Source organism: Strongylocentrotus purpuratus, unplaced genomic scaffold (genome assembly GCF_000002235.5).
Source record: "Strongylocentrotus purpuratus isolate Spur 01 unplaced genomic scaffold, Spur_5.0 spur5_scaffold_1, whole genome shotgun sequence".
Lineage (NCBI taxonomy): Eukaryota > Metazoa > Echinodermata > Echinoidea > Camarodonta > Strongylocentrotidae > Strongylocentrotus > Strongylocentrotus purpuratus.
Genome location: NW_022145594.1, coordinates 42,568,612 through 42,589,201, shown reverse-complemented (window position 1 = coordinate 42,589,201; position 20,590 = coordinate 42,568,612). Strand labels below are relative to the sequence as shown.

At 37.2% G+C, this 20,590-nt stretch overlaps 1 protein-coding gene across 4 annotated transcripts in view; it reads left to right on the top strand.

The window, feature by feature from the left end:
* LOC592552 (E3 ubiquitin-protein ligase TTC3) overlaps window positions 1-20,590 on the top strand; it is a 56,448-nt gene that overhangs the window by 13,952 nt on the left and 21,906 nt on the right. For all 4 annotated transcript variants that reach the window (XM_030978257.1, XM_030978255.1, XM_030978256.1 and 1 more), the window contains 15 exons: window positions 9,513-9,670; window positions 10,088-10,251; window positions 10,601-10,691; window positions 11,040-11,093; window positions 11,483-11,544; window positions 12,003-12,079; window positions 12,629-12,711; window positions 13,716-13,810; window positions 15,180-15,297; window positions 16,073-16,306; window positions 17,189-17,647; window positions 18,438-18,575; window positions 19,184-19,264; window positions 19,960-20,069; window positions 20,329-20,452. In XM_030978257.1, coding sequence (XP_030834117.1) covers window positions 9,513-9,670; window positions 10,088-10,251; window positions 10,601-10,691; window positions 11,040-11,093; window positions 11,483-11,544; window positions 12,003-12,079; window positions 12,629-12,711; window positions 13,716-13,810; window positions 15,180-15,297; window positions 16,073-16,306; window positions 17,189-17,647; window positions 18,438-18,575; window positions 19,184-19,264; window positions 19,960-20,069; window positions 20,329-20,452 — 2,048 coding nt within the window. The remainder of the gene's footprint in view (window positions 1-9,512; window positions 9,671-10,087; window positions 10,252-10,600; window positions 10,692-11,039; window positions 11,094-11,482; window positions 11,545-12,002; window positions 12,080-12,628; window positions 12,712-13,715; window positions 13,811-15,179; window positions 15,298-16,072; window positions 16,307-17,188; window positions 17,648-18,437; window positions 18,576-19,183; window positions 19,265-19,959; window positions 20,070-20,328; window positions 20,453-20,590) is intronic.

Below are 20,590 nucleotides of genomic sequence, written 5' to 3'. Positions count from 1 at the left end.
TTTTAGGTTTGCCTAGTTGCATTTTAGGTGGTCAATGGCACCCGGGCAACCACTAATTTCGAGCCCTGAATTGATGTGACTAAGGTATTATGTAGTCATTCACCTAATATTCTTGGGATCCATATTTTGAAAAGGGGACTGCGTTGGATTTTTTAATCTGTATGGGTGAGCCAGATGTAATTTTTTTTTGGGGGGGTGGGGGAGGGGGGTTGGATTGCCCATGTGTTACATAAAAATTGTAATTTTCCTTTGTAGTCTGTGTCAAGACCTATGAAATACACATCAATTGTCAAATTACATAATTATGTTCGGTAAATCATGCATGCAAAGGGATTAGCCAGGTACTGCCTGTGTGATCGACTTCTACCAGATTCTATAATACAATCTTTATTAATGTGTGTGTGTGTATTGGGTTTTTACAGACAATCAGATATGATTATTTACGTCTGGGGACCGACCTTTAAATGTCACCATCCGAAAGACGTGACTCAGTTTCGAACCTGCGTCCTCGGCTGAATCAGTTTGTAAAATCTTCCACTGTTAGCTGGATTACAGGCGCACGCCACAACGCCTTGTTGAATGCATTGAACTTGATTTATTTTAAAAGCATTTGAATTTATTGCCAGTCACATATTATTGCTTTCAGGTCAGTATTTATTTAAAGGGCAAAATTTATCACACATTGTTCTTCAATTGGCAACAAAAATTTTCTTTTATTGTTTAATTGTAATAAAATGTAAGCTCTCTGAAGAAAAAAAAATATGTGGTTGGGAACCTAGTTGAAAAGGGGTAATGTTTTAGCAATTGAAATATAATAATTTAGGACTTGTTCAACATGTTGCCGATTTCAGGATTTGAAAGCTTCATTTCCTTTCTAAAATTCCTATCGTCACCGCAATATGGTCATGCAACTATTAAAAATAAAATAGATGTACATTTGTAGCCTGTGCAAACATTGTGAATCAAAAGTTATTGAGCCAAACCAGAAAATGAGGAATGATTGTTGAGAAAGGGTTATTTATAGAAGAGGTCACCATATTGTGGAGCAGTTCTGATTCCAAACAATAGAAAGGAATGCCCATGGGCGGGGTGCAGGTTTGGCTGAATGACGTCACAACTATAATGGTGGTACTAGTACATTATTGAGCAAATGCCATGAGCCCCTATTGAGTATCAGAGGCAGGCGCTGACGCTGTACCAAAAGCCATCATCGTCATCTCATCTATGTCCATGAACAATATATAAACCTGTTTTTCAATATACATGTACATTTACATGTTGCTCTCCCTTACACTGTAACTGGTTACCAGCCATTTCATTCAGCTGCTGTTACTAATGGCATGCTATGCAGGCATTCTTTTTAGTTGTCAAGACAAACTTTTGTTTAAAAAAGTATATACCTTGCTTGTACTGGAGTAGGATTAAATAGCTCCATTATTAAACATGTACATGTACTGTGTTTTTTCCATTCATGAATTGTATAAGATAGCTAAGTACTGTAGCTTTGTTTAGGCATGGCAAAGTTAACTGAAAAAGGCTACGTTTGCCAGGTCGATATCAGGTACCGGGAGGTCCAATTTGGCGCATCTCACCCATTCACCCATTGTACTGTGCAAAAAAGATTTTGAGTTGCACTTTCGTTGTGCTATGGGAGGTCGATTCCATAGCGGTCGAACATATACCAAAACGCTTTGTTCATAATCTGCTCACATTCTGTGTAACAGAACCAAAACTGAAGAAAAAATGAAACGTGTACAGGTCCCTGCAATATGCAAAATAAAATGATGGCAGGAAATTTATCCTTGAAATACCAATAAAATACATTTACATTCAGCTCTGGGAGAAGAGAGCTCTGGTATAACAATAGAATCAATAGATTATCACTGTGAGGAATGTGAAATTTTCATTCACAAATAGAAAAGAGAACTCGTGAATGAAAAAATGAAAAAAGCAATTCATCACTGCAGGCAGTTATGTTGAGATCAACAATAGCATGCGAATCAAAACGAGTACCGGTACATATTTGTGTACACAAGTATCTAATTTATCATTGCTTAATTGAGATATGGTACGGTGATCGTGTTTTCAAAATAATTTGTTCCACACACGAAGCATATCCAAAACTTAACATGTTCCATTAACCCGTTGACTACTGAATGTATTCATTGCCATAGGCTTAATACAGGGGCCACCCGGTTCCAGTAAGCAATGGGTTAAAGTCTTTGACTTGCTACAGCCGTACCAGGACAAAGCTTGGTATTGGATTTCATGGCTCGAAAGTGAAACCGAAACTGAAACTGAAACTGAGTCTGCACATTTCGCAATTGAAGAAAAATAGTGGAATTTAATGAAAGCTTTTAAAGGTACTATGTCCCTTTTGCAGCCAACCTCAAATTCTGTAGAACTTTGCAGGAATTATGAATATGTCATGTATGTCCTATCTGTGAAATTTAAACGTTAGCAGTGTCCTCATATTCAAATTATGCAAGGAAACCCGTTTACTTGCTAGACTTCACTGTCAGACACTATTGAGTGACTGACTGGCCTTTTTTCTTCATTGGTAATAACATACAGTACATGAAAAGATTTGTAAAGGGTAAATGAGCATTTGTCTACATCAATAACCCACTTATTGTGATGGCCAAGATTAAACTGAATCTTTGCGCAGCATAAAACGTATGACCATTCGGTACAATTGTCTGAAAATCAAGACTTTTACTTTTGTGCTCTATAGCCCTGAAGTCGATTTGACAACTAATAGTCGTTATTTTCCCACTTCAAGACATTTTCAAGCCCCACCTTTTTTAGGGAAGTTCTAAATTAGTATTATCTTTCAAATGCAGTTGAAATTTAACTTTTAATTTTTTTGGCCTGCAAATGGGACATAGTACCTTTAACTGCAGATTCTTCTTGTTCATGTACTTGTGCTTGTTATATCAAAACTGAAACCAAATTTTTCAGCTGAAATTATTCATGTGACTTTCGTAATTTACAAAAGTTTTTTTTGGTCGACTGAGCTATGCTTTGTCAATGAAATTATTATTGATTTCCGTTGATGTAATTAAATCTCGAAACCTTTGAAATGTATTTTCGCTTGATTGCTCCGTAAACTAGCCATGCAAGCAATAGCATGTAGACCGCTTGTCCCGTTTATGAACTAGCATTGTGAACTGTGTTAGTTGTACATATGAAAATGAAACTTCTCTCTGTAATGGAACAAATGTTGGTTTCCCAGGCTTTATGGGTTCCAGTTCTTCTGAAAAGACCATTTTGTGGAATATAGTTCAATTTAATACATAATTTTTGTTTAAGTGCTGTTTTACAAATGATTTCATTCACCCGTTACAAATGACTGTATTTCGATAATCAGAATGTGAATTGCAAACATTAGTTGTTGCTACATGTAGATACATGTAGAACAAACATGGCTTGTCCTATCTATGGTACATGTAAATGTACATGTAAGAACATGGCATGTATGCAATTTGAATTCCCACTATAAATGAAATACAATTATTTGTATTAAACAGGTGAATGAAATAATTAGTATCAAGGCACTCAACGATTTGTGAATTAAATTTGATTACATGTACATGTACATTATGAAAATGGCCTACTGGTTCATTTTTTCAATGTCTTGAATCAATTTTACATATTCTTTCCAGTTCACTGTCGTGCACAGGAAATGTTGGCGAAAATTCATGAGTGCCTCAGAATCGCGAAAGTTTCATGCCGCAAATTAATTGACTTAGAAATGACACAGCACAAAATTTTGCATTGTGCGGAAGCTTCTCACAGAAAAAGGTGCTCTTTTTGCAAAATTGCAAAAGCTTTTGGTTGTGCAGTTTTGTACTGTGCTACAGTGTACTACTTGTAATATGATGTAGGCCCTTTTGTATTACCATATTTTCACGTTGTTATCTCCTGTAATACATCAGTTTATTTTCCTGGATGAGTTGGTACATGTATCCCTGTGTCTGTTTGTCTTTGTAAAGCCACTCTGTCCAGAGTCCAAATTGTTAAACGTCAGTGTAAATATTGTATATTGTGATAAATATTGTTGAACAAATAAAATATGGTTTATTAAAGGTACACATACATTATGTACCGTATGCTTCCAATTTTGTGTGTGCAGAATCCTGATATTTCTAAAAGATACTGGTAGTACACTACACTGTATGATACCATGACTGTGTGGAGTATAACACAAAGTCTCTGTTTTTCATTAATTCAGTTAATGATTAAGTTGACTTGTAGTCATGGTATTTTACATGGAGAGCCAGAAGGAACTTAAACTCATATACATGTACACTGTTCGTTTTTTTTATTGATTTTATTTCTGCGTTCAAAAATATACAAATTCAAAGTCAAAGTACAAAATTTCGAACAATAACAAAAACAATGAATACAATGTTTACAAAAGTAATTAAATGAAAAATCATGTACAATTATATCACTCGATAAACATGTACGAAGCATACAATAACATAAGAAATATGAAATATTTTCAATAAATAAGAGAGGTAATTTGGAACGCATGAGACCACCATCGTGAGCGGTTAGGCTGGAGATGGATGGCGGCCTGTACTAAAAAAAAAGATAAAAAGGATGTGTCTACAAGATATTGTAAGAGCTTTGGTGTTAAATAGGAACTACTGTACATGTACATGTAGGGAAGTGGAGCTATTTAAAAGTCCACAGTCTGTGTGCTATCTGATACCCTTTGACCTTTTTACGACAACGTCTGCCGAGAGCCAGAAGGGCGTTTAGCCCATTGATTTTACACAGAGTTTATACCCTTATAGCTTTCAACATATCAAGTTCATCTGTTGAGGGAGGATGTGTCCATAAGATATGTACATGTACATTGTAAGAGCTTTGGTGATATAGGAACTATAAAAGGGAAGTGGAACTATTTGAAAGTCCAGAGTCTATGCACTATCTGATGCCTGTTGACCTTTTTACGATAACGTCTGCGAAGAGCCAGAAGGAACTTAAACTCATATACTTAAAAAAAGAGATAATACCTTTTTAGCTTTCAACATATAAAGTTCATCTGTTGAAGAAGGATACATTGTAGGCTTGAGTCGGTACGGTCGATCACACCGGGACCCGACCGTTGCCGTCGGGTCCCGGTTTCGTTTTTTGAGAACCGACGCTCCGAAAAAAATAACGAAATATGTAAGAAATTGCAGTTTTGCACACCACTAAAATCAATCCACCTTAAAACTTAAGTATTTAATTGTTACCAATCATATTCTAGCTCATCCTGAATCAATCCGAACTGCTGATATAAATATATGGGTTGCATGCAAGGCAGTTCGCCCCATGGGGTTGTTGTTGCCAGCTGCTAGCTAGCTACTGTACTGGCCGGGTCTCTCGGCAGGATTAATAAATCAGGTTGAAAGAAACATTAATGTTTGAATAATAAAACGGCTTTCTAAAAAGTACTTCTTTACAACATACCGATCGAATAATTTTTAAAAGACAAAAAAGATATTTTTTCTTTGATTTTGAACACCGCATGCTTCTTTCAAAAGCTAAAAATTACTTGGTAATCACAAGAAGTTTCGATACGGATAGCTGTTGCAAGGCAAGTTCAGACTAGTCTCGGGAAAATGCGCAGTGCTCCTCGTTAGCTGTAATGCGTGCCAGAACGAACCCAAACAAAGACGTGATCGTAACGAGAAAAAAAATCATTAAAAACTACGAGAGCACAATTGGAAAGACAACTACTCAAAATTATCGTAAGCAGATACATAACTTGGAGGAAGAAAACTATAGTTGTCCAAGGAAAGCCACATAAATAGTGATATTTAAGGAGTTACTATAGGTACAATCATTATCGGAAGGGCCTGCTGCAATATCCGAATTACACGTGTTTAAATTGAACACGAGGCTATACGAGGCAAATAACGCCCTCTACGGTAAAAAGCAGTATAACAAAGGATTCGAGTATTTGCAGCAGGCCCCTTGCGATAAAAATGTACCCAGTTACTCCTCGATTATCACAATTTCTGAGGCATTTCTTGGGCGATTATTGAATTCATTGTCCAAGTTATATATCTGATTATGGTAATTTTGAGCAGAAGTTGTCTTTCCAATTGTGCTCTCGTAGTTTTTAATGATTTTTTTTCTCGTTACGGTCACGTCTTTGTTTGGGTTCGTTCTGGCACGCATTACAGCTAATTACGAGGAGCACTGCGCATTTTTCCGATGCTAGTCTGAACTTGCCTTGCAACAGCTATCCGTATCGAAATTCTTGATTACCAAGTAATTTTCAGCTTTTAAAAAAAGCATGCGATGTTTAAAATAAGAGATAAATATTTATTTTGTCTTTAAAATATTATATGATCGGTATATTATACAGAAGAAATTTTTAGAAAGACGTTTTATTATTCTAACGTTCATAATTTTTGACCAGATTTATTCAACCTGCATAAGTCAAAATGGCGGCTCGAATGTTGTCTTTCTATTTCTGCTCCAGTTTTTTTTACTTTTAGAGGTACGAAAATGGCACTAAACATCGCCAATCATGGATAAAAATAATGTCAAATGGAATAATATACCGATCTGAGCAGAGGTATGCATGTGTTGATTTATTTAATTGATAAAAAAGGTCACTTTTAAGGGACATACTGATGATATGCGCTTTTTATAGAGGCAAGTGGCAAATCCTGCGAGCTGATTTCGGGACACCGGGTCCCGATCGGTACAAGGCCGTCGGGACCCGGTTTATGAAAATCCCGACATGACTCAGGCCTAATACATTGTGTATACAAGATATGTACATTGTAAGAGCTATAGTGTTATAGGAACTACATGTACATTTAAGGAAAGTGGAAGCTATTTGAAAGACCAAAGTCTATGTGCTATCTGATACCCTTTGACCTTTTACGATACCATCTGCCCAGAGCCAGAAGGGCGTTTAGCTCGTAACTTTTACGCAGAGTTGATGTCCTTCTAGCTTTCAACATATGAAGTTCATCTGTTGAGGAAGTATGCGTCTACAAGATATTTACAATTGATGTACATTGTAAGAGCTTTGGTGTTGTAGGAACTAAGGGAAGTGGAAGCTAGTTTTAAGTCCACAGTCTGTGTGCTATCTGATACCTGTTGACCTTTTTAAGACAACGTCTGATGAACTCTATACAAAAAAAGATAATACCTTTCTAGCTTTCAACGTATAAAGTTCATCTGTTGGAAGAAGGATACATTGTGTATACAAGACATGTAGTAAGAGCTTTAGTGTTTGTATAAGAACTACATGTAAGGGAAGTGGAAGCTACATGTATAGTATTAGAAAGTCCACAGTCTATGCGCTATCTGATACCTGTTGACCTTTTCAAGATAACGTCTGCTGAGGGCCAGAAGGAACTTTACAAATATAAAGTTCATCTGTTGAAGAAATATACATTGTGTCTACAAGATATGTACATTGTAAGAGCTTTGGTGTTTATATACAGTACATGTAGGAACTACATGTAAGGGAAGTGGAAGCTATAGTATTACATGTACACTGTAGATACCGGTAGTCCAAAGTCTATGCGCTATCTGATACCCTTTGACCTTTTACGATACCATCTGCCGAGAGCCAGAAGGGCGTTCAGCTCGTAACTTTTACGCAGAGTTAATTTCCTGTTCTGTTGAGGGAGGATGTGTCCATATTCCATAAGATGTACACTTTGTAAGAGCTTTGGTGTGGAGGACCTAAGAGAAGAGAAATTATCAGACATGTACACATTCAATCTACATACATGTAGCGTTGTATTGAACATTAGTATGTATGAAGACACCTGTTACTTACAGTACTATTTGTTTTACAGCAGGTGTTACGGCTCGTTAACATATGACCTTGTAAACCGCTGTTCCTTGTTGTTGGAAAAAACAGTGAATACAGATGGAAGATGAATAAAATAACAAATAAGGTCATGAAAAGGCTTGGTTATATCCGTTAATCTCAGCCAGGAAATAGAGTCTTTGCCGCCAAAGGAACAAATTCAGTCAACTTTTTCTGCCCGAAAAAGGAAACCAGATTTTAAGTTAGAGTTGATCCTGCATGCAGTGACATACCGATACCTTCCTATTCACAACACATTCCTTTGATTCCAAATTGTCATTGTCATCAGAGGTGTCATGGTCTAGTCACTCTAGTGGATACTTTGCTGTACTGTGAATCATATGGTCCCCGGTTCCATCCCCGACAGTGGCACTTCTGCCCTTTGACAGAAATTAATCTAAATTTGCCACTCTCCACCCAGGTGTAGTAAATGGGTACCCTGTAGGAAGAACTTCCTTGAATGCTTGAGCACCTTATAGTAATTAGGTTAACGCCAGTTTAATTATTTTATTGTAGGGCCCTTGGGGTAAACAGTACTAATATTAATGATAAAAAAAAGACTAAGGCTGCGACGGGTAGTCGAATGCTCGAGTACCCGCACGGTTGACAACTACTCGGGTACGATTTCTTGTACCCGAATATTCGGCCGCAAAAAAAAAAAAAATTAAAAAAAAAAAAAAAAAAAAAAAAAAAAAATGTCCAGGCCCACGCTTACCCGTGCCAGGGAGAGCAGCGTCCGCTGGCATGGTACCGTCGGTAAAAATGTTTCCCAACTCAAGCACTGTCAAACTCACCTTTCAGAAACTGAGACCAAATGTCCAGATTTCTGTTTGGACTTGGAGGAAAATGGATTATTCTGCCATCTTTGGTTTTTAAAACAGCATTGTTTACTGTTATTATTCTTATTAAATCCGCGCCTTCAACTGCAACTCAAAGTAAAGTTGCATGCGTTTTTAGCGAGGGACCTGAGAAACTGCCGAGAGGTATGGTAGTGGCAAAAAAAGAAAAAAAAGAAAAAAAATCCAAAAATCCAAAAATTCAAAAAAAATCAAAAAAATTCAAAAAAATTCAAAAAAATTCAAAAAAATTATAAAAAAATATGGCGTCCGAATACTCGAGTATTCGCCTGTGAGCCTGGGAGTGTACTCGGGTACCTAATTACACTGTTGTGCACAGCCCTAAAAAAGACAAACGCCCTCTTCCTCTTCATCACCATCATCTTTGTCTGTTTTTTCCCATGCCGTGGAGTTTTCATTTCCTCAATGACCCATCTCCAAGCCTTTCTCAGCTTTCACCTGGGTGAGACTGGACAGTCACATCTTCCTCTAATATCTCCTTCCTAATTTTATAAGGTCTGCTAAGGGGTTTTGAGTAACAAACCACTGAATGAAATTAATTGCTTTCTGTAGTCATTAGCTTTCCTCTCTCTTCTAACCGCATGTGTCCATGCCATCTTAATCTACCAATCCTATGGCCGAAGACCTGGGCCCCACTTCACAAAACTTGTCATCAGTGACCAATGACAGTTTTTGTTTAACAGCTAGCGAAATCCTTGCTTCTGATTGGTCATCAGCAGATTCGTCACTGATTTTCTCATTTGTCATTGAAAAAAGGCTTTGAAATGAGTCCCAGAAGTAAATGAAATGTATTTTTCTTATCTTGCCCCAAACAGCTCTGAAGGATGACGAAGAGAAGAAGGAGAAAGAAAAGCAGGAGGAGAAGGAACGAGAAAGGAAGAAGAAAGAGAAAGAGATTTCCATTTATTCACATCCAGATGTCAAGCCCAAGCTCAAATCCTGCAAGTGTGGTAGATACCATGCAACGTGTGAGGTGAGTATCTTGACTGGAGAGGCGAAGGTCATGGGTTCAATCCCGGCACATGTAACAGGTTCATGATTAAGGTTTTTGAATTAGCAAAATCAAATTTGTCAAGACATTGTAGCCCTTCTAAGCAGAAAAAAGTCTAAATCGGGCTCTGAATCTTGACAGTCTTGCAACTGTTCTGACGTTTCTAAAATTCCCCCCAGATCAAACCTTTCTCTTACCAGAATGCCTTTGATATCCAACAATGTTTAATTTTTATTTGTATGACTTTTAGGAACCCTAACAAGTTTAAACTTCTGAAGATACCTATCAAATGACATCCCAATATATTGCAATTCATCACAAAGTCGGATCGCATACTGTACAATGAACACTTACATGTTTCATCTACCCCCACCCCCACACCTCTCCACCCATCTACAGGCCAAAGAAGTGGTGGAAATATGGAACAAGCACCTGCGAGACGGACGCAAGATGCACGAGACCAACATGCGCATCGTTCTCTTCGCCCCGCTACTCTACAACAGAAGCACCCTCGCCCCTAAGTGGCAGCAGTGGATGAGAAAGCTGGATCTTATCATAGATGAGTAAGTTTGTTGATCAATTTGTAATTTATGCTGAGGTCGGAGGTGATGCCCTAGAGTGGGAAGAAATTTGAACCTTGGATTTACATTATACAGCTGCCGACAAAAGTGTTGTATTCCATTATTAATGTAGTGGTGCTAATTTCTATGATTTTAGAGTATTTATACCACATTATTGAAACACATCATTTTCTGTTTATTGTATTCTTTTCTCCTCACTGATATTGAATATTTTCTTTAAACTTCAAGCATTTGTTTATTCCTTTGAGCAGAATATATTTGGTTAGACATCAATCCACTTTTGCTCCTTTAGTTCCTTAATTATTCTTACTCACATGTTCTCTTTCTACAGTTTGGCTCCGCTCGAGAGGAAGAAAGAAGTATTCTTCAGGTTAGATGAACTTGACAAAGTATTGGAATATATACACACCAAGCTCTCAACCGTAAGTATTACATTACTCATGGTGCCCAGCTATCCTAGAAATTATGGGGGGGGGGGGGGGACCTGGAGAAATGAGTTCCCTCTTTTCCATTCAGCCAAAATTCAGCGAGGTTTGAGATAGGCCCGAGTCATCACAGGTTTTATACGAACCCGGGTTCGAGTTGGAAAAAACAGGCAGAACCGGGTACCCGAAAATTGAAGTTAATGGCGACTAAAGTGCATTGACCTTGTTTGACCTTTTGTTTAACTCAAATGGAACCAAATTTGATTCTATATTGAAAACTAAGTATTAGAAATTTGTAGGCTCTTATCAGATATATATTTACTTATTTGTTTTCAACGTTTACAGATGCAAACAGATGATTACGATCGAATGACATGGCTCCTGGAGGAGGTGGAGAAAGTGAGTATACTCAGAGATTTATTAACCCTTTGAACACAAGGCTTTACTCAGACTAGAAGGTATCCTGATCCAATCCTCTAAAACATTGATTGTTGATTTTTATATCGTTAGTCTGAACCTCAGTCTGATATTTATAGACAGGTGGTCTTTATGTACAGGTTCCTGGAGTACATGTTTTAATGAGAAACCATTTTCAAGGGAAACAAAAATGTGATCTTTGTAGACGGGTGGTCACTAAAGCAGGTTTGACTGTACAGTACATACAATTTCTTCGAAAATCAGATCACTTTCGCATCGTAAGAGTGTGGTTTATTCACAGTTAAATTTGTTAATAGGAGAAAAAAACACACGTACATGATAAATGAACTTATATCTTTTCCTTTGCACAGGTTGATGAACTTCAGGTGGCCATGGAAGTAGCAAAAAGCAATTCATATTTTGTCACATTTTAGTAAGTTTGTATTTAAGTATTCCTCTTTTTGTCTTTGAATTCTACTTTTACAACTATGGCAAGGTCGAGCCGCATTTTTTTCCCCAATTTATAAGTTACATGAGTGTAATGTGCGTTAAATGTCTGTATCTGTATCTTGTAACACACATATTAGCATGTGTAAGACGTATGTTACACATAGCTAATTGTTTACTCCCCAATTTCCATTCAAAAAACAAAAATGTCCAAGATTTCCTGAGAAATGAGTGAATGAGTCTTTTAATATTTTGTGGAACATTATCCAGAATTAAACCTTATACGTTTGTATTAGCATAGGATCTTTATTTAGGCTGCATCTCATACCCCAAACATATTCAGGGCAGAAGGGGATTGGGTCCAAAACAAAAGCTCATTGGCATTGAATATGTGAATGATATGAGGAAATAATGATTTTTCTTTGCTTTTTCTTCATTTTGCAGTGATAACTTGAAGACGAGAAAAAAAATGAAGGACAGTCGAGTGAGTCGTCTAATGGCTCTGGTCACTATCAAGCAATGTGAGTTCTGCCCTCTATGGTGTTCAGTAGGCCCATTTATACAGCCCAAATACCATTTTGTAAAAACCATTGGGCCCGAATTCACAAAGGAGGTTTGTCGACAAACTTAGGTTTATGTGCGTTTTGACGCGTTTTAGGTCTGAACCTTGGTCCGAAACGCGTCATATGACGCACATAAACCTAGGTTTTTCGACAAACCTCCTTTGTTAATTCGGGCCTTGGTGTTTTGGACTGCCATTACATGACTGGAAAAACTCATGAGGAACCGTCTGTGTTTGATAATTGTTTGTTTGTCAATGTTTTTTTTTTTGTAACTGGTGTGCATGCGTGGCTTCCTGCTGCCTTCTATGCATTAGCACCGCAGCCAGGAGAGTCGCGTGGCAAAAACTGAATGATTCATTGATGTTTTGAGAGCAAGCATTTACACTGTTGATGCAAAATTTCTGCTGGCGTTCAAAAAGCGTACACTCCAGAAAATGTGATAGTATAATTACTTGTCTTTGTCTGCATGGAATATTAATGACTTCTCTTTTTCTCTTTTGATTTCAGACTGGCAGTATGTTCACCACACAGTGATTCATAAAAAGGAAATATTAGCTACTCTCATGAAATTGGGTGAAAGGGATGAAAAGGTAAGTTCGTTTTGTAGAATAGAGGTATTACAGGGTTGTAAATGTAAGAAGAAAAAATAAGAATCAGTGATGTGGAAGTTTTATTTATTTATTCGTTTTTTATGCCTCCGTAACGAAGTAGCCAGAGGCATTATGTTTTCGGGTTCTCCCTCTGTACGTCCCGTTCTCGTGATCGCGTTATCTCAAGAACTGATGGATGAATTCCTGCCAAACTTAAACTATTTATGTATCTGGCGTAGCCAATGAACTGATGAGATTTTGGGGTCAGGGATCAAAGGTCACAGGGCTCATTATGTATGCAAAAATATCTTGTGATCACGTATCTCAAGAACCGATGGATGGATTTCTGCCAAACTTCAGTCATGTATGTATCTTGCAGAGCCAATGATCTGATTAGATTTGGGGGTCAAAGGTCAACCGATAAACAGATTACCATCAAAACATGTATTTAACTTGCAAAGCAAATTAATTGAGTAGATTATGGGGTGGTCATGAGGTCAATGGTCATGGGACTCATTATGTATGCAAAAATAGCTTGTGAACGCCTTCTTATTACAACTGACGGATGGATTACTATCAAACTCGAGACCTGTATGTATTTTGCAGAGCCATTGACCTGATTAGATTTTAGGGTCAGTAAGATCAAAGACCAAAGGGTCATACATGTATATAAAAAATAACTTGTAATCGCGATATTCTGCGAACCTGTCGTAAATGAATTACAATCAAACTTGAATTTGAAAAATTGCTCTATGGCGGAGGCATCATTTTCGACTGCCCGCTGTCGAACATACATCTAGTTTTATATATCTATTTATTATTGATTTATTTTATTTATCTATCTATTTTAATATCAAACATGAATTTCAATGTTAGTAGAGAGAGACAAAAGACATGGTCACTATAGACAGGTGGCCACTAACTCGGGTTTCACTCTGTGTAATTTCATATAATTATTTTATTTTGATTTCTATTATTTTTTCATTTTCTGTTTAAATGAATAGGACATGAACAGTTTAAAGGACAGAGGCAACAATCTCTTCAAAAACAACAAATTCCGCAATGCACATGAGATGTATACCAAGGCTCTGGCAATAGGGTAAGTTTCTTCTTCTTCTTCTTCAGTTGCAGTACAGGCCATTGTCAGGTGTATTGTCATACTGTTGGGGTGCAGTGCAGATGTGTGCCTTTTGTACCTCTTGCTTGAAGGTGTTAGCAGAGGTACAATTAACGGTGTTCTGAGGGAGGCAGTTCTTGGAATGCCCTCTGAGCAGGGGTGTAGATAGGGTGAGGGAAGTGTGTGGGATGTCTATCAGCGAGTTGGTGATGCAATAGATCATCACCGTCTTAGCCTGTGCCCTGCGTTCTTGTAATGTTGGCCACTTGAGCTGGTTCAGCATGGCTGCTACGCTGCTTGTCCTGCAGTGGTCAGATGAAGCGGGCATATCGTCGTTGAACCATTTCAAGCTTCTTGATATTTGCTTGCGTGTGAGGGTCCCATATGATGCTGGCGTACTCCCATGATTGTTTGAAGGAGAGTGTTGTAGCACAGCACTTTAACCTTTCTGGGACATGGTCGGATATTCCTTTGAAGAAAGGCATGGGTGGAGTTGGCCTTTTTGGTGACAGTGTTGATGTGTTGGTTCCAGCTGAGGTTCTTCTGTAACTCGACACCTAGATTTACATGTTTCATCGCCCAAACAGAATTGCAATACATAATATATGTTATATAATATATGGCAAAATAAATACATTATATAAATTGATAAAATACGGAGTGGGACAACAAACTGGACTGATAATATCGACTCTTTGAGAAACCTTTTTGTAATATAATTAATATGAGGAAGTCCAAGATAGATTTTCATCTAAAAGTACTCCAAGGTACTTTAAATACTCTACATTGTCCAAGTAATTTATTGTTTATAGAAATTGATCGCAATCCCGAACAATCAGAAAAATCGTGGAGGTGGGCCATAATGGCTGCCCCCCCCCCCCCTCCCTGGGCCTCTTTAGGGTTAAAGGTACGAGTAAAAGATTGATAACAGACTTTAAAGATCGTTTACTGATGTTATCATACCCTGAACTGTTTCCACTAGTCATTTTATTGACGATTTTTAAAATTTCATTGGCAGTTACTGGTTTAAAAATTAAACTGAACAAAGTCACCTTGTAAAGAGTCAGAAAATGATATACGAGAATCAGGAATGGACTTCATAAGATTTTCTCAGATGATGACAAAATGGTTATTGAAAATATTTACAATTTCATTTGGTTCATTGACAGTTATTCCTTTGTATTGATTTTTTGTACAATTCTTGTGATGCTGACGAGGCTTCAATGAGTTAACATATTATTATATTATAGTGTGATCCAATATCCTGAACATCACATAAGTCATAACCTTAACCCTATATCCTGTGGCATGAGTCTGAAGCGTTTTGTCCTATATCCTGTACCCTTTGCAGTGTATTCAACCACATCCTGTACAGCAATCGTTGTCAGACGGCACTTCACATGGAGGATTTCTGGGATGCGTTGTGGGATGCCCGTCGAGCCGTCACAATCAAACCTGATTGGCAAAAGGTAATTAACCATTCTTAGAATAGGATTTATAATCAGATTTGTGTTGTTGTTGTTGTTGTAACTTTCTAAGGCCCAACCAGTCTGCACTGCTTCTTTTGAAATAGGTTTGCATACTTTTGTTATAAGTGTGAAATGTTATTCCACACTAAGTTATATTTCTTTGGTATCGTGAGAGACATTTTAGGTTTCTCTCTTGTTAACATACCATGAGTATTGTGTAGAAAATTTGGGGTCTTAATTCTTTTCACATTAAAAAGGTTGAAGGCCCTAAATCTTTACACAGTAAGAAAATTGGGGGTCCTAATTCTTAACACATTAAGAAAACTGGGGTCCAAATTCTTTGCACAGAGAAAATTTGCGGCCCTTATTATTGACACATTACGGAAATTTGAAGTTCCGATTACTTTACTGTCCCTTTGTTACTGATTAGCTCGTCACTATTTGATGATAAAATGTGCAATGGTGGACATTACATTTTGAAAAAGAATGATAACTTTACTCTTAGGAGTGAGGTACCCAGAGCTTTCCGATTTTCAAATCTTGACTCCCCAACCCCTCCCCCCCCAAAAAAAAAAAAGACAAATGAATTAGGGATCAAGGCATACAGGTGTGTGTGTATATTTATTCATGTTTTTTGTTTTTGGGGTGAAAAGGTCATTTCAGACACTCTCTGGAAAAATATGTGTGGAGCCCTCACAAACTACCATTGAAATTTAACCCATGATATGATCATCACTTTTGTATTTCTTTCGTTCTCTTCTCTTTCTTCTAACAGGGTCATTACCGTTACGCCCAAGCTTTCTTTGAGCTGAAGGACATTGACCGTGCACTGCGCGAGAACAAGCGAGGGCAGAAGCTGTGCGACGACGGGGGATCACAAACGGGAGACCTCCAGCGGCAGGCGACCATGTTCAACGATGAGAAGAAGAGGCTCGTCAGCCTCAACAGCAAGAAGAATGAGGTCCCTGATCTTGTGAGCGAGTCGGAGACGGACAGTGATAGCGATTCAGTGAGTCACTGCCCTAAAGAGGGCCCTGTTTCATAAAAGTTGTTTTCAATAATGAATACTAAATTACTATGACAACATTTGCGTTAAAACAATGTTTCTTGACCACAATCAACCGATTTGCTATTCCCTTTGGAAATTAGATATGAGAACTGCATATTCTGAGATTTTCATGGTTGCAGCTACCATGGAATGGCCTTAGGTGCTATTATTCAATTTCTCGAAAGTAGAAGTGTTTTGGGGGCATAATTTTCTAGTGCTTATAATACATCCACAGGGGCATTCAAATACATCAAAAAATTAAAGAATTACTATCCATCCAATTTTACCTTTATTATATATATATATATATATATATATATATATATATATATTTAAATAATTCAATAAACATTCCAATACTTTGACAGTATATATCAATATGCAATTTTTGTAATGTTACCAAATTTATACTGCCTCGATACAAATTATTTAATTCACTTGTTTAATCATTCATTTGTTACCGATAATTGTGTTTCAATAGTCAGAATGCAAATTGCAGAGATAACGTGTTGTTAGGTAGGGCAAGCAATATTTATTGTCCTACCTACCCATCCCAGTATAGCTTCCAAAGGGATTACCCAACCAAGTACCAAGTACCTAGCAAAAAATACAGTACATGCAGTTTGAATTCCAACTAATGAGATTTATTTGTAACAGGTAAATGAAATAATTTGTATCGAGGCGCTTCTCAAAGGCATATGCATAAATTTGGTTACATTACGAAAATTGTCTATTGTTATGTGCAAAATAATCAATCATTCCCAGTTGTTTTGAGACAGTTTCACAATGTGCCTGAATTATCAGTATCTAATTTATTTTTCTCCTTGTCTTACTTTACTCTAGGATCGCAAAGGGAAGTCCAGAAAGCCGAGCAAACTCCCAGACATCAATCAAGATCTGCAGAAGAGCAAGGAGGACTTCAATAAGAAGAAAGCTGAAGAAGCTAAGAAGAAGAAAGAGGAAGAAGTGAGGAAGGAGAAAGAAGTGGCAGATAGGAAGCGAAGGGAAGCGGAAGAAAGGGAGAGGAAACGCCAAGAAGAGCAAGAAATTAGAAGACGACAACGGATTATGCACGATGTAGAGGCCTCAAACAAAAGCTCGGAGGAGGATGAGAAAAGAAAAGCAGAAAGGAACAAACGAAAAGCTGAGAAGGCGGAGAGGAAACGTAAAGAGGCAGAGAAGCAAGCGCAAGAGCGTGTGAAGCGAGATGAGAAGGAAAAACATGCTAAGGAGAAGGAGAAACAAGCCAAGAGGGAAGCTGAGATAGCAAGGCAACAGAAAGAACAGATGCGAAGGGAAAATGTAAGTACAATGATAATTGATGAATATTCTATCAAGCAAAATTGAATTTTGATGTATGTCAATTGAGATGAGTTTATTTTTCCTCTAAAGCACAAATAGATAAAAGGAAAGAAAAAAATTATCTATTCTTGCCTCATATAACAGGTTTTTACTCAAACATTTCTTAACATAATATTGTATTGTCATCATCACATCCATTATTTATTTATTTTGTATCGTGCATGTAATCAAAAGAAATTTCCTTGTATGATTTATTGATAATAAAGAAGAATTTCAGTGAATTGATAATTCTCCTTATCTCATATAGCTCTCTGTATCCAAACTCTTGTAGCACTCTGTTGCGTACATGCCAACTGTTTAAAGAGGAACATTCCTCTTTTTGGGAGAAGATAATTATCATTTTAATGCATGTGTTCCTCTTCCTGTACAAATTTGTCTGTAGTATTGAATAGGAGAGTTAGGAATGTTCCTCTTTAAAAAAATATATCATAATTTGTTTTGTTCCTATTTCTTTGCTGTCAGTGTTGGCAGGTATGCTATTGTGTTTGGCATGTAAACCAGTTGATTTGCTGGAAAGGAGAATTTTGTCGTAATTTTCTATGCACACCTTTGATATTGATCATTATCGACGATGTTTTAAGAAATGCATATGTTATAGCAAAAAGCCACCTTTCTTCATTATCAAATAAATAAATGCAAAACAAACCCAGTTCAGTTAAACTTAGTAAAAAGATATATTAAAAAAATTTGTATTATCATTCATTTTATGTTTATTTACTTTTATATTTAGGAGCGTTTGACCAAGGAGAGGAATGCTATAGAGAAGTGTCTAGCTGATGGTTCCCTAGCCCTAGTCAGCGGTCAGTCTCGCCAAGCTATCACCCAGTACGACAGGGCTGCAGAACTCTTGAAGGCTACTAAAAAGGAGGTAGGGATATTATTCAAGTTGGTTCATTTTGTAGAGCGTCTGCCTGTGGAACCTAAAGATCATGGGTTTGAATCAAACCCAGGTTGATGACTGAAGCTTGCATTGTGTGTAAATGTGCCCCTCCCCTCTTTCATAGACACAGGCTAGATTACAGTGGTAAACTCTACAACTGAAGGCTAATCCTGGTGATTGACAATACTTGTTATTTGGTAAACGCCTGAATGGTTTCCAATTTCCCATGAGAGCCCACTACTATGCGTCTTTAAAAACACTTTGTTGACCACCTTGAATAACATAGAGATTGTCCCTGGAATATATGACCCACTATCATTTTTTTCCACTAACCTTGAATGTACAAATCAATTTTTCTATACTTTTTAATCTGCATGAGTACACGAGGCAGACTACATATTTGTCTTCCTGTATGTGTGATACAATAATTTTCTCAAGAATACCTTCATGTGTAAATAGAACTTTCCAATTTTATTTCATCTCTGTATTGCCTTCTTGTACATGTATGTGTGATACAACCATTTTCCCAAGAACACCTTCATGTGTAAATAAACCTTTCTAATTGTTCTCTTCTCTGTATTTCCCCTTTTGTTTAGCATTATGGGATGCATGAAGCAGACTACTTGGTCTTCCTGTATGCTCAGGCCACAGCCTACCTCAAGTCCGGAATACCTTTAGTAAGTATATAATTTGGTTTATTGCAGTACTACCCAATTGGTCTACACCCAGCCCGTCTAATATCTGTATGGTCTAATTATCATTCAATCATAAGTAATAATAATCATCAAATTATTATTACACCTATTTATAGTAAACAAAATGGCCAGGAAAAAACTGGGTATTAGACTAAGTCACTAAATGAACAAGAGACCAAATGGGTTGTGGCCTCTTTAGAGATTAGACCAAATGGAAATTAGAACAAACAGCTATTAGCCTAAATGATCATTAGACAAAATGATTATTAGACCATGTGAGTTGTAGACAGGCTGGCTGTAGACCATATGCAATTTCACCGATAATTTATACCATTGATATCAACTCTGAGTACACAAGTACCAGCCCTCCTCAGCATGCTGTACATGAACTGAAATGTCTTCTTGGCCCCATTTTATAAAGAGTTGGCATTGATTCAAGTCGATCGCAAGTCCTCTAATTAATTGCAAGTTTTCTAATTAATTGCAAGTTTGCAGTCATCTATCTTTTATGTACATAGTTAAGATTGATTTCAGTCATGAATGTGTTACACATTTGCTCATAGCAAATCAAAACCAAAGCTTTCACTAGCTTTTATGAAATATTCTTACTTGTTTTTGACAACAACAAACGGATCCTTAGTTTCATGTCCATTTGATTTTCTGTTTTAAATTTTTAGGAAATCAACGAAGCTCTGTCCAGGTTTGAAAGTATCACAAAGGACTTCCCCAACATGCGAAATGGACTACCTTTTTACGGCCTGGCGACAGCGCTCTTCAAATTAAACAGGTATGGAATACATTAATTATCCTGTATTACAGACTGAGGTCTTTTTTTATAAATTCAGAAATGTCTGTTTTCCCTTTAAAAAATGTCCAATCATACACACAATGGCCAATTTTTTCAAGTACTTAAGTGTGGGGCCCGTTTTCTCCCTTTTTATTTATTACAAGTGCACTTTACACACACACACACACACACACACACACACACACACATATGTCTACAATTCTCTCTACATCTATCAAACGTGTGTTATTTCCTCCAGGTTTACTGAAGCGCTTGATCCTATCGAGAAGAGCCTGTTCATCACCACTCGATTCGATCAGACCATCCACACATGGCCCGGAACCTCGACCAACATTGAAGAGACGGAGGAAGGCAAGCTCGAGGTAAGACCAACAATCCATCTCATTTGCATTTATTTATTTCCACGTCAAGGTAATAATAATATTCAATTCAATTCAATTCATTTTTTGTATATTTTAAAACCTGGAAATGTAACATGGGATTTTTACAAGCTACAAAAC